The 13,467-nt window shown below is 45.5% G+C and overlaps 1 protein-coding gene across 1 annotated transcript in view; it reads left to right on the top strand.

Annotated features, from left to right (window-relative positions):
• Window positions 1-11,970: 11,970 nt before the first annotated feature.
• itgbl1 (integrin, beta-like 1) overlaps window positions 11,971-13,467 on the top strand; it is a 132,444-nt gene continuing 130,947 nt past the window's right edge. Inside the window, exon 1 of the mRNA XM_035773088.2 lies at window positions 11,971-12,183. Coding sequence (XP_035628981.1) covers window positions 12,092-12,183 — 92 coding nt within the window. The 5' untranslated portion in view covers window positions 11,971-12,091. The remainder of the gene's footprint in view (window positions 12,184-13,467) is intronic.

Here is a 13,467-nt window from a genome sequence, read left to right as displayed (position 1 = left end):
GGGCAGTGTTGAGTTCAAGAGAGAGAGATTGCGTCATCTGTGGATCTATTGAGGCAGTGTGCAAATTGGAGTGGGTCTGTGGTTTCTGGGATGATGGTGTGGATGTGAGCCATGACCAGCCTTTCAAAGCACTTCATGGCTACAGACGTGAGGACTACGGGTCTGTAGTCACTAAAGCAGGTTACCTTGGTGTTCTTGGGTATAGGAACTATGGTGGTCTGCTTGAAACATGCAGGTATTACAGACTCGGCCAAGGACAGGTTGAATATGTCAGTGACGACACTTGCCAGTAGGTCAGAGCATGCTCGGAGTACACATCCTGGTAATCTGTGTGTTCCCTGCAGCCTTGTGAATGTTGTCCTGTTGAACCTTTTCACACAGTGATCCCTGTAGCGTACCATCAAACTGGTGTGATTAGAACGCTTAATTAAAACACTTGTTTAGAATGGCCAGTTTCGAATGAATCAGCATTTGAGCCACACTGTCTTTGTTCAGAAACATTTTACTCGACTCATTTTGTTGTAACATCTTTGGTCCGACAGACGATTACGTGACACCCAGAATGCATTGTATGTCAGCAAACATGGCTCCACACATAGCTGGAATTAGCTTAGCTCATCATAGTCAGTACAACCTTCAAAAAAAGTATTTTACACACGTAATATGTGCCCATTACAATCTATACAATAATCGGAATGCATGATTTGTCAATAGAACTTGAAAATGTGAATAAAACAGTATAAATATATAAATAATTACCACACAAAACATTTTCTGATCGTGATTTATTGATACATGTGGTGCATGCCAGCAGTCAATTACATAACCTCTCACTCCCACTCTGAGCAATTCAGTGTTGTTGTTTATGTATGTAGCTAGTGAGCTAAGCTGTAGCATTAGCAAGGTCTTTCAAAAGGAGACAACTCACAAATGCGGAAATTCTGGAGATTTAAAAACAATGAGTCTGAAAGTCCGGAATCAGATTCTGACAGTGACAGTGAGGAGCTGCCCCCAGCCCGTGGGAACCCTGAATCTGAGGACCCCTTGTCCACTGACAAAGTCCTAGTCCTCTTTGAAGATGCTGGTGGTGATGGAGGCAGACCGACAGTGGATGAAGTACAGGAGTTCTGTGGTAGCTGGAAGGCTGCCAGCCAATTCACCCCTCCTGGGCCCTTGCATTTTCCATCTGAGGCAGAGTCCTTCTAGTTGTTTCTGACAGAGGATCTGGTGGGAGACGTAGTGGAGACCATTCGCTATGCCTTGGAGCTACAGGAGAAGAGAGAGCCAGGAGTGAGGGGTAAACAAGCTAAATGGGGGACAACCACATTTAGTGACATGTTGAGAGCTGTCTTTTGTTGTCTCTGATTGAGAACCATACTTAGGTAGTCTGTTTTCCCACTGTTAGTTGTGGGTGATTATTTTCTGTTTAGTGTTTGTTGCACCTGTCAGAACTGTTTCGGCTATTCTTTTTGTTATTTTGTATTCGGTGTTCGGTCAGAATATATAATATGAACTCGTACCACGCTGCACCTTGGTCTTCACCTTCTTCTAATGAAAGTCATTACACTTACTTTGATAGAAACGCACACATTTCCAAAGTTATTATTGGTAACGAAAACAACAATGACTATGATGCAGGCAACAGACAGAAAATGTGAACACGTGTGCAGATTCTGTTCTGACGGGAGATGCTCAAATGTCTGCAGACTTGAACTGCACAAACAATTGGGAAGTGCTTGGGAATTTTGTCCGGGTCAGAAATGTCTAACAAATGTATTGTCCACAAAAGTAAAAAATAACTACTTTTATGTGATTGAATGAGGAGGCGGAACACACCTCAAGTCCAACTGTTCTTAGAAAATAAAAAAACTTGTTCGAAAATAATTTGAAATTGACAAGTTGAATACAGCCTATAAATAAAAATATGCTGCGTGCCTTGGTTTGAGGGCAGCGCGGATTAAATGTACTGTTGTGTAACAATCACATTCTGGAATGAAGAGAACATTCTAACATCACGTGCGTAAAAAAACTCACGCTGGGGTGACCAATAGAGATATTTGGAACTCAACGCATGAAAAGGTTAAAGGTCTTACTCACATCGGCTACGGCAAGCGTTATCACACAGCTGTCCGGAACAGCTGGTGATCTCATGCATGCTTCAATGTTGCTTGTCTCGAAGCACGTATAGAAGTTGTTTAGCTTGTCTGGTAGGCTTGTGTCACTGGGCACCTCGTGGCTGGGCTTCCCTTTGTAGTCCGTAATGGTTTGCAAGTCCTGCCAAATCCAACGAGTGTTGGAGCTGATGTAGTAGGATTCAATCTTAGTCTTCTATTTAAGCTTTTCCTGCGTAATGGTTTGTCTGAGGGCATAACGAGATTTTTTTATAAGCGTCCAGGTTAGAGTCCCTCTCCTTGAAAACGTCAGCTCTACCCTTTAGCTCATTGTGGATGTTGCCTGTAATCCATGGCTTCTGGTTGGGGTATGTACGTACGGTCACTGTGGGGACAATGTCATCGACGCACTTATTGATGTAGCCGGTGACTGATGTGATATACTCCTCAATACCATCAGATGAGTTCCGGAACATATTCCAGTCTGTGCTAGCAAAACAGTCCTGTAACTTAGCATCTGTGTCATCTGACCACTTCCGTACTGAGCGAGTCACTGGTACTTCCTGCTTTAGTTTTTGCTTTTAAGCAGGAATCAGGAGGATAGAAATGGAGGGCGAGAGATTGCTTTGTACGCATCTCTGTGTGTGGAGTAAAGATAGTCTAGAGTTTTTTTTCCTCTGGTTGCACTTGTAACATGCTGGTAGAAATGAGGTAAAACAGATTTGTTTCCTTACATTAAAGTCCCAGGCCACTAGGAGTGCTGCTTCTGGATGAGCATTTTCTTGTTTGCTTATGGCCGTATACAGCTCGTTGAGTGTGGTCTTAGTGCCATTATCAGTTTGTGGTGGTAAATAGAGGGCTCCGAATATTATAGTTTAAAACTCTGGTAAATAGTGTGGTCTACAGCTTATCATGAGATACTCTACCTCAGGCAAGCAAAACTTTGAGACTTCCTTAGGTATTTGATTTCGCACACCAGCTGTTATTGACAAAGATACAGGCCGCCACCCCTTGTCTTACTGGAGGCAGCTGTTCTGTCTTGAAGATTCATGGGACAAACCAAGCAACTGTATATTATCCATGTTGCCGTTCAGCCACGACTCAGTGAAACATAAGATATATTACAGTTTTTAATGTCACAATGGTAGGATAGTCTTGAATGGAGCTCATCCAGTTTATTCTCCAATGATTGCACATTGGCCAATCGGACAGATGGTAGAGGCGGGTTACCCACAAGGCACCCGGACCTGTATCGGCATCTTCTCTTCATGCGAATGACGGGGATTTGGGCCCGGTCTGGTATCTGGAGTAAATCCTTTGTGTCCGACTCGTTAAAGAAAAAAACTTTGTACAGTTTAAGGTGAGTAATTGCTTTTCTGATATCCAGAAGTTATTTTCGGTCATAAGAGACAGTGGCAGAAACATTACGTACAAAATAAGTTACAAACAACACAAAAAAATACACAAAATAGTTAATGGCAGCTATCCTCCAGCGCCATTATCTGCTCCATTACCTGCTCCAGCAGCTAAGGTAGTGTGTGTGAGCAGCAGCTATGTTAGAAAAACGAATCTGTGCTTAAAAAACACATCCGCAGAATGTTATCCGGATCTTTAGCTTTAAGAACAAGGTTTCTGGAGGGGCGGGCAAGAGCAGGGCCTGGGTGAAAACTCCTTATCTGTAGCCCAGGCCTTATATTTAACTTCTCTGCCAAGGTGAGCATTTAAATGTCAGTTTAGTTTGCTTCTGTAGATGGGCTTAAGATTGTAGAGGTCCATAGTTGGCAGTGATGCAGCTTGCAGCAGTGTGCATTTCTGCACATGGGGTAGCTGCATCCCTTCCCGCACACTAATGTGATTTGACAACAAAAAAAGAGAGTGGTGTAGAGAATATTATTAGTGTTAGCTATAACGACAAAAATTATGAAGCAGTACTTTCTGAGGTCTAAGGATACAATAGTAATAATGGAGTTTGGAATGAAAATAAACTCCATAACTTTCCAAGTGACCTAGTGGTAAATTAGACCTGTTGATGAGTGGGTTGTGTCGCTGGAGCCAGGAGAATCCCAACACACGGGGATCTGGGGGGACTTGATGAGCAGGTAAGGTAAGTTGTATTCGGCGCATGTGACAAATAACATTTTATTTGATTTGACCAATATTCAAATATTAAATGTTGTATATGATGTATTTCCTATTCAACAAAACTGTATGAATATGGCTGGAAATGAATTACAGTGGCTTGCGAAAGTATTCTCATCCCTTGGAATTTTTCCTATTTAGTTGCCTTACAACCTGGAATTACAACAGGTTTTTGGGGGTTTTGTGTCATTGGATTTACACAAAATGCCTACCACTTTGAAGATGCAAAATATGTTTTATTGTGAAACAAATAAGAAATAAGATAGGAATACAGAAAACTTGAGCATGCATAACTATTCACCCCTCAAACTTTTGACTGGTACTCTATGTGATAAGTCAATATAGTTACTGCAAAAAGGGTCAATGTGTCACAGCCGTTAAAAGAAGAGGACCAAGGTACAGCGTTGTCAGCGTACATTGTCCTAAGTGCCCAAAAATCAACTGCCCACAAAGACAGGTGGGAAAAAGGGCTACCTAAGTATGGTTCTCAATCAGAGACAACGATAGACAGCTGCCTCTGATTGAGAACCACACCCGGCCAAACACAAAGAAATAGAAAACATAGAAATAAAGAAACTAGAATGCCCACCCTAGTCACACCCTGGCATAACGAAAATAGAGAATAAAAGCCTATCTATGGCCAGGGCGTGACACAATGCCAATACTCAGGTAGCTATTGGGTATGTAATTAACTATTTAGCTGGCTTATGGTTTGGGGGTAGAAGCTGTTCAGAGTCCTGTTGATTCCAGACTTGGTACATCGGTATCACTTGCCGTGCAGTTTTCTGTCTGTAGCGCCTTGAGGTGGCATACCAAGCAGTTGCCATACCAAGCTGTGATGCAGTCAGCCAAGATTTCTTCAATGGTGCAGCTGTAGAAGTTATTGAGGAACTGAGGGCCCATCAAATCCCGTCAAATCCTTTCAGCCTCCTGAGGTGGAAAAGGCATTCTCGTGCATTTTTCACGACTGTGTTGGTGTGTGTGGACCATGTTAATTCCTTTGTGATGTGGACACCAAGGAACTTGAAGCTCTCGACCCACTCCACTACAGCTATTTGATATGGATGGGCTCTGTTTTCTGTAGTCCATGATCAGCTCCTTTGTCTTGTTAAATTTGAGGGAGAGGTTGTTGTGCTGGCACCACACTGCCAGGTCACTGACCTCCTCTCTATAGGCTGTCTCATCATCGGTGATCAGGCCAACCACTGTTTGCTGTTGTCAGCAAACGTAATGATGGTGTTGGAGTCGTGCGAGGCCACGCAGTCGTGAGTGAACAGGGAGTACAGGAGGGGACTAAGCACTGGAGAGGGGCCCCTGGGTTGACGGCCAATCAGGAAGTCCAGGATCCAGTTGCACAGGATGGTGTTCAGTTCCAGTTCCGGAGCTTAGTGATGAGCCTGGAGGGCACTATGGTGTTGAATGCTGAGCTAGAGTCAATGAACAGCATTCTTACGTAGGTGTTCCTCTTGTCTAGGTGGAAGAGGGAAATGTGGAGTGCAATAGCATTTAACATTTACATTTACATTTAAGTCATTTAGCAGACGCTCTTATCCAGAGCGACTTACAAATTGGTGCATTCACCTTATGACATCCAGTAGAACAGTCACTTTACAATAGTGCATCTAAATCTTAAAGGGGGGGGGGGTGAGAAGGATTACTTATCCTATCCTAGGTATTCCTTAAAGAGGTGGGGTTTCAGGTGTCTCCGGAAGGTGGTGATTGACTCCGCTGTCCTGGCGTCGTGAGGGAGTTTGTTCCACCATTGGGGGGCCAGAGCAGCGAACAGTTTTGACTGGGCTGAGCGGGAACTGTACTTCCTCAGTGGTAGGGAGGCGAGCAGGCCAGAGGTGGATGAACGCAGTGCCCTTGTTTGGGTGTAGGGCCTGATCAGAGCCTGGAGGTACTGAGGTGCCGTTCCCCTCACAGCTCCGTAGGCAAGCACCATGGTCTTGTAGCGGATGCGAGCTTCAACTGGAAGCCAGTGGAGAGAGCGGAGGAGCGGGGTGACGTGAGAGAACTTGGGAAGGTTGAACACCAGACGGGCTGCGGCGTTCTGGATGAGTTGTAGGGGTTTAATGGCACAGGCAGGGAGCCCAGCCAACAGCGAGTTGCAGTAATCCAGACGGGAGATGACAAGTGCCTGGATTAGGACCTGCGCCGCTTCCTGTGTGAGGCAGGGTCGTACTCTGCGGATGTTGTAGAGCATGAACCTACAGGAACGGGCCACCGCCTTGATGTTAGTTGAGAACGACAGGGTGTTGTCCAGGATCACGCCAAGGTTCTTAGCGCTCTGGGAGGAGGACACAATGGAGTTGTCAACCGTGATGGCGAGATCATGGAACGGGCAGTCCTTCCCCGGGAGGAAGAGCAGCTCCGTCTTGCCGAGGTTCAGCTTGAGGTGGTGATCCGTCATCCACACTGATATGTCTGCCAGACATGCAGAGATGCAATTCGCCACCTGGTCATCAGAAGGGGGAAAGGAGAAGATTAATTGTGTGTCGTCTGCATAGCAATGATAGGAGAGACCATGTGAGGTTATGACAGAGCCAAGTGACTTGGTGTATAGCGAGAATAGGAGAGGGCCTAGAACAGAGCCCTGGGGGACACCAGTGGTGAGAGCGCGTGGTGAGGAGACAGATTCTCGCCACGCCGCCTGGTAGGAGCGACCTGTCAGGTAGGACGCAATCCAAGCGTGGGCCACGCCGGAGATGCCCAACTCGGAGAGGGTGGAGAGGAGGATCTGATGGTTCACAGTATCGAAGGCAGCCGATAGGTCGAGAAGGATGAGAGCAGAGGAGAGAGAGTTAGCTTTAGCGGTGCGGAGCGCCTCCGTGATACAGAGAAGAGCAGTCTCAGTTGAATGACTAGTCTTGAAACCTGACTGATTAGGATCAAGAAGGTCATTCAGAGAGAGATAGCGGGAGAGCTGGCCAATGACGGCACGTTCAAGAGTTTTGGAGAGAAAAGAAAGAAGGGATACTGGTCTGTAGTTGTTGACATCGGAGGGATCGAGTGTAGGTTTTTTCAGAAGGGGTGCAACTCTCGCTCTCTTGAAGACGGAAGGGACGTAGCCAGCGGTCAGGGATGAGTTGATGAGCGAGGTGAGGTAAGGGAGAAGGTCTCCGGAAATGGTCTGGAGAAGAGAGGAGGGGATAGGGTCAAGCGGGCAGGTTGTTGGGCGGCCGGCCGTCACAAGATGCAAGATTTCATCTGGAGAGAGAGAGGAGAAAGAGGTCAGAGCACAGGGTAGGGCAGTGTGAGCAGAACCAGCGGTGCCGTTTGACTTAGCAAACGAGGATCGGATGTCGTCGACCTTCTTTTCAAAATGGTTGACGAAGTCATCTGCAGCGAGGGAGGAGGGGGGGGGATTCAGGAGGGAGGAGAAGGTGGCAAAGAGCTTCCTAGGGTTAGAGGCAGATGCTTGGAATTTAGAGTGGTAGAAAATGGCTTTAGCAGCAGAGACAGAGGAGGAAAATGTAGAGAGGAGGGAGTGAAAGGATGCCAGGTCCGCAGGGAGGCGAGTTTTCCTCCATTTCCGCTCGGCTGCCCGGAGCCCTGTTCTGTGAGCTCGCAATGAGTCGTCGAGCCACGGGGCAGGAGGGGAGGACCGAGCCGGCCTGGAGGATAGGGGACATAGGAGAGGAGGGTTGAGGAGGCAGAATCAGGAGATAGGTTGGAGAAGGTTTGAGCAGAGGGAAGAGATGATAGGATAGAAGAGGAGAGAGTAGCGGGGGAGAGAGAGCGAAGGTTGGGACGGCGCGATACCATCCGAGTAGGGGCAGGTGTTAGATGAGAGCGAGAGGGAAAAGGATACAAGGTAGTGGTCGGAGACTTGGAGGGGAGTTGCAATGAGGTTAGTGGAAGAACAGCATCTAGTAAAGATGAGGTCGAGCGTATTGCCTGCCTTGTGAGTAGGGGGGGAAGGTGAGAGGGTGAGGTCAAAAGAGGAGAGGAGTGGAAAGAAGGAGGCAGAGAGGAATGAGTCAAAGGTAGACGTGGGGAGGTTAAAGTCGCCCAGCACTGTGAGAGGTGAGCCGTCCTCAGGAAAGGAGCTTATCAAGGTATCAAGCTCATTGATGAACTCTCCGAGGGAACCTGGAGGGCGATAAATTATAAGGATGTTAAGCTTGAAAGGGCTGGTAACTGTGACAGCATGGAATTCAAAGGAGGCGATAGACAGATGGGTAAGGGGAGAAAGAGAGAATGACCACTTGGGAGAGATGAGGATCCCGGTGCCACCACCCCGCTGACCAGAAGCTCTCGGTGTGTGCGAGAACACGTGGGCGGACGAAGAGAGAGCAGTAGGAGTAGCAGTGTTGTCTGTGGTGATCCATGTTTCCGTCAGTGCCAAGAAGTCGAGGGACTGGAGGGAGGCATAGGCTGAGATGAACTCTGCCTTGTTGGCCGCAGATCGGCAGTTCCAGAGGCTACCAGAGACCTGGAACTCCACGTGGGTCGTGCGCGCTGGGACCACCAGATTAGGGTGGCCGCGGCCACGCGGTGTGGAGCGTTTGTATGGTCTGTGCAGAGAGGAGAGAACAGGGATAGACAGACACATAGTTGACAGGCTACAGAAGAGGCTACGCTAATGCAAAGGAGATTGGAATGACAAGTGGACTACACGTCTCGAATGTTCAGAAAGTTAAGCTTACGTAGCAAGAATCTTATTGACTAAAATGATTAAAATGATACAGTACTGCTGAAGTAGTACTGCATCATTGCATCATCTGTGGATCTGTTGGGGCTGTGCACGAATTGGAGTGGGTCCAGGGTGTCTGGGATGGTGGTGTTGATGTGTGCCATGACCAGCCTTTCAAAGCATTTTATGACTACAGATGTGAGTGCTACGGGGGAATGGCCATTTAGACAGGTTACCTTGACGTTCTTGGGCACAGGGACTATGGTGGTCTGTTTGAAACGTAGGTATGCTCTGAGTACGTGTCCTGTTAACCTGTTTCAAGGTTGGCTTCGGAGAGCACAGTTGGTGTTCTCATGCATTGTTCAGTGTTGCTTGCCAGGAAGCGAGCATAGAATGAATTTAGCTTGTCTGGTAGGCTCGCGTCACTGGACAGCTGGCGTATAGGTTCCCCTTTTTAATCTGTGATAGTTTGTAAGACCTGCCACATCCGACGAACATCAGAGCCTGCATAGTAGGGTTCAATCTTAGTCCTGTATTGACATTTTGACTGTTTGATGGCTCGTCAGAGTTTGTAGCGGGATTTCTTACAAGCGTCCAGATTAGTGTCCCACTCCTTGAAAGTGGCAGATTTAGCCTTAAGCTCAGTGCGGATGTTCCCTGATTTTTGGTTGTGGTATGTACGTCTGGTTGCTGTGGGGATGATGTCCTCAATGCACTTACTAATGAAGCCGGTAACTGATGTGGTAAACTCTTCAATGTTTTCGGATGAATCCCAGAACATATTCCAGTCTGTGCTAGTAAAACAGCCCCATAGCTTCCACTTCATCGTACCACTTCCGTATTGAGCATGTCACTGGTACTTCCTATTTGAGTTGTTGCTTGTAAGCAGCAGTCAGAGGGATAGAGTTATGGTCAGATATGCCAAATGAAGGGCGAGGTAGAGCTTTTGTATGCTTTTCTGTGATTGGAGTAAAAGTGATCTCGAGTTTTTTCCTCTCCAGTTGCACAGGTGACCTGCTGGTCAGTTTCCCTGCATTAAAATCACCAGCCACTAGGTGTGCCGCCTCTGTATATGCATTTTCTTGTTTGCTTATGGCCCTATACAGCTCGTTAAGTGCGGTCTTAGTGCCAGCATCGGTTTGTGGCGCTAAATAGCTACGAAAATATAGATGAAAACTATTTTGAGAAATAGTGTGGTCTGCAGCTTATCATAAAGGTATTCTAACTCAAAACGTTGCCACTTCCTTTAGAAGTGAGATTAGAGATTGTGCACCAGCTGTTGTTAACAAACAGACAGTCCTCCACCCTTAACCTTACCCAAAGCTGCTGTTCGGACTTGACGAGGCATAGAAAAAACAGTTAGTTGTACTATATATTATACATGTCCTTTTTCATCCACGACACTGAGAAACTTTTACTTCAGGTCCTGTTGATAGGAAAGTCTCGAAAAGTGCTTGTCCAGTCTGTCCATCATAAAGCACTGCTCTACCTTCTTAACAACACAAGGCAGGTCCTACGGGCCCTAGTTTTGTCACACCTGGACTACTGTTCAGTCATGGGTTCAGGTTCCATACAAATTGTAATTGGCTCAGAACAGGGCAGCACTGCTGGCCCTTGGATGTACACAGAAAGCTAATATTAATAATATGCATGTCAATCTCTCCTGGCTGAAAGTGGAGAAGAGATGGACTTCATAACTACTTGTATTTGTGAGAGGTATTGACATGTTAAATGCACCAAGGTGTCTGTTTGAACTACTGGCACGCAGCTCGGACAACCATGTATACTCCACAAGGCATGCCACAAGAGGTCTCTTCACAGTCCAGAACATACTATGTGAGGTGCTTAGTACTACATAGAGCCATGACTACATGGAACTCTATTCCACATTAAGTAACTGATGCAAGCAGTAAAATGATATGTAAATAACTGATAAAAATACACCTTATGGAACAGCGGGGACTGTGAAGCAAAACAAACATAGGCACAGACACATGCATACACACACATAATAACATACGCACTATACACACACGTACACATGGATTTTGTACTGTAGATATATTGTAGTGGTGGAATAGGGCCCTGAGGGCACACAGTGTGTCTGAGCAGGAAGAGCTAATGGGGATCCATAATAAGTACAAATAGTACTGGTTGCGTGCTGGGTAAAAAAACAAACAATGAAATGACAAAAGTTATTTAGCCAGAGACTAGTTTTAGCGACCCTGCAGCTCATGCCTCTCATCACATCAGCAGCAGACGGCTGCAGCTGCGGCAGTGTTTGCGCAAATTCATCCCCCCAGCAACAGTAGGTAGGCTACTGGGGCAAGCTGAAACAGGCACTGGCAGACCACAGGCCTCAAATGGAAATCCTAAATAGTGAAAATATACCACCAAAATGAGGATTTTCCTGGCAATAGCATACAGCGTCAGTTGGTTGGCAGTGCCTGCGTGGCTTAAATCAGTGTATATTATTGGTTTAGACAAGTCCATAATCCTTAAAAAACCAACAGTCAGTGCAATCATGACATGGAAATTCAATATATGACAATTATTTAGGTAAATGTATTGCAACGGTAAAAATAAATTGCCCCCACAATTAATGATTGTGGGAATCAGTCATTTGTCAGGTGTCTTCCAATAATCACAAAATAAAAAAATCTAAATAGGCCTATAATTATTAACATTTTTTTACACAATTGAAAAATGCTAATAAAATATTTAAATGTTCAATGAATACTGCTTTGCAAAATGTGTTCATTAGTTTGACCATGGTCAGGTATAGTACCTATTAGGGTACTATTGATTCAAAACTTGTCTTTGATCAAGAAACTCAGGACTCAGGAAAGAAAGAGAAAAAAACAACGATAAATCATATGTATGAAAGACTGTTTCTAATTACATAACTGTGACTGAACTTTTCTTTTCTTTTTTGGCAGGTTCCTCCTCTCCAACTCCTGCCCAGGACTCAGCCTGAGAGAGTCACAACTAATCAAAGGCACTTGTATGGAGAGAGAGAGAGAGCTATTGGCCTCTGAAGGGTTGACCAGTTCTGTCCAACCCATTGCTCTCTCTCCCTCTCTCTCTCCTTCTCTTCCCCACTCCTCCTCTTCCTCGCTCCCTCTAGCTCTCCCTCTGTTTGGGAAAAAAGGGGGTAAATTCTTGTAGGCGACTTCACTCCAGGTTTCTGTGGGATTTAAACATGCGTGCGGAGGCTTTGGTGAACTGTATGTTAGTTCCCTTGCTTCTTATTCTGCTCACGGCTGTCGAGCAAAGTTTGTTACAATCGCTGGGGTGAGTTTTGGAGTTTCACCATGGCTTTCTTTTTCAGTTAGTTTGGGGGTTTCAAAGAGAGAGAGAGAGAGCGAGAGAGAGAGAGAGAGAGAGAGAGAGAGAGAGAGAGAGAGAGAGAGAGAGAGAGAGAGAGAGAGAGAGAGAGAGAGAGAGAGAGAGAGAGAGAGAGAGAGAGAGAGAGAGGGAGAGAGAGAGAGAGAGAGCAGAGAGAGAGAGAGAGCAGAGAGAGCAGAGAGAGGTGAGATCTGCTGACTGGGTGAACCTTTAGAAGTAGAAAAAGGTGCCGTTACAGTAGTGTACGTAAATGTGGTTGGTTAAGTTTGTACTGTCAGATTCTCTGTTATGGAGTACAAGCTTTTTATTTTATTGACACGTAAGAAAGTTGCTACCTCTGCACTGGGTAGGTGTTTTCAAAGGACATTATGTGATACTGAAAAGTTATTGAACAAACGTTACATCAATAGTGGAAAAGAATGTCTATGTCATATGAACAGTATCTGTACAAAGTGTTGATGACAATATTTTTTTTACACATTCAAAGATCAAGCTGCATTTGCAGGATATGAAACCATTCCCTTGAAATGTCATGAGTGCTTCTGTGTTGTGTTGTGTTGTGTTGTGTTGTGTTGTGTTGTGTTGTATCATGCATCTGCATTTCTTTTGATACTACACAAAACTAAACAAAAATAGACAGTGAAATAGTTGTCTGATGTGAATGTGGGAAACCACATCTTCCTTTGCCTTGGCCTTGAAGGGGAGCCTGCAGTAAGTATTGCCACATGACATTGCAGAGCATAGTCTGTAAACTTGACTCAGCTGAGGAGAGAAGGAGGTATTTACTCAAAATAGGTGCACCAGGGGGCTGTGTGTATGTGTGTGTGTGTGTGTGTGTGTGCGCGAGTGCGTGTGAATGTGGCCAATGTTGAGGCTGTGTAGGGTGTTTGTTGTTGTGTTATGTGGTTGGGTGGTAGGCCCCAAAATCCACAGCACACGTTAATTGGGAAATATAGAGGCTTTCTGTACCATTACTGTACATGTGACAGCTACGGTGAAGTCAAGGATTAATAACAGTATGTTGTTGTAGCCCATAGCTCAAATGCAGGGTTGAGTTTTTTCTCCCTGGTTGGTTTGTGTTTGTTAATGTGCCACCATTTCTTTTAGATAAGGTATGCATGCATTATTCCATAAATAAGCTGTTCCTTTATAAAATTGGGAGTGGCAGGAATATTTGATATTTGTGTTTTACTCACCCCTTGGAATATTTCTGCTGTTCCTGAACAGGAA

The sequence above is a fragment of the Oncorhynchus keta genome, chromosome 7, assembly GCF_023373465.1.
Source record: "Oncorhynchus keta strain PuntledgeMale-10-30-2019 chromosome 7, Oket_V2, whole genome shotgun sequence".
Classification (NCBI taxonomy): Eukaryota; Metazoa; Chordata; class Actinopteri; order Salmoniformes; family Salmonidae; genus Oncorhynchus; species Oncorhynchus keta.
The sequence above is the reverse complement of the archived record's forward strand: the minus strand, read 5'-3'. Positions and strand labels throughout refer to the sequence as shown.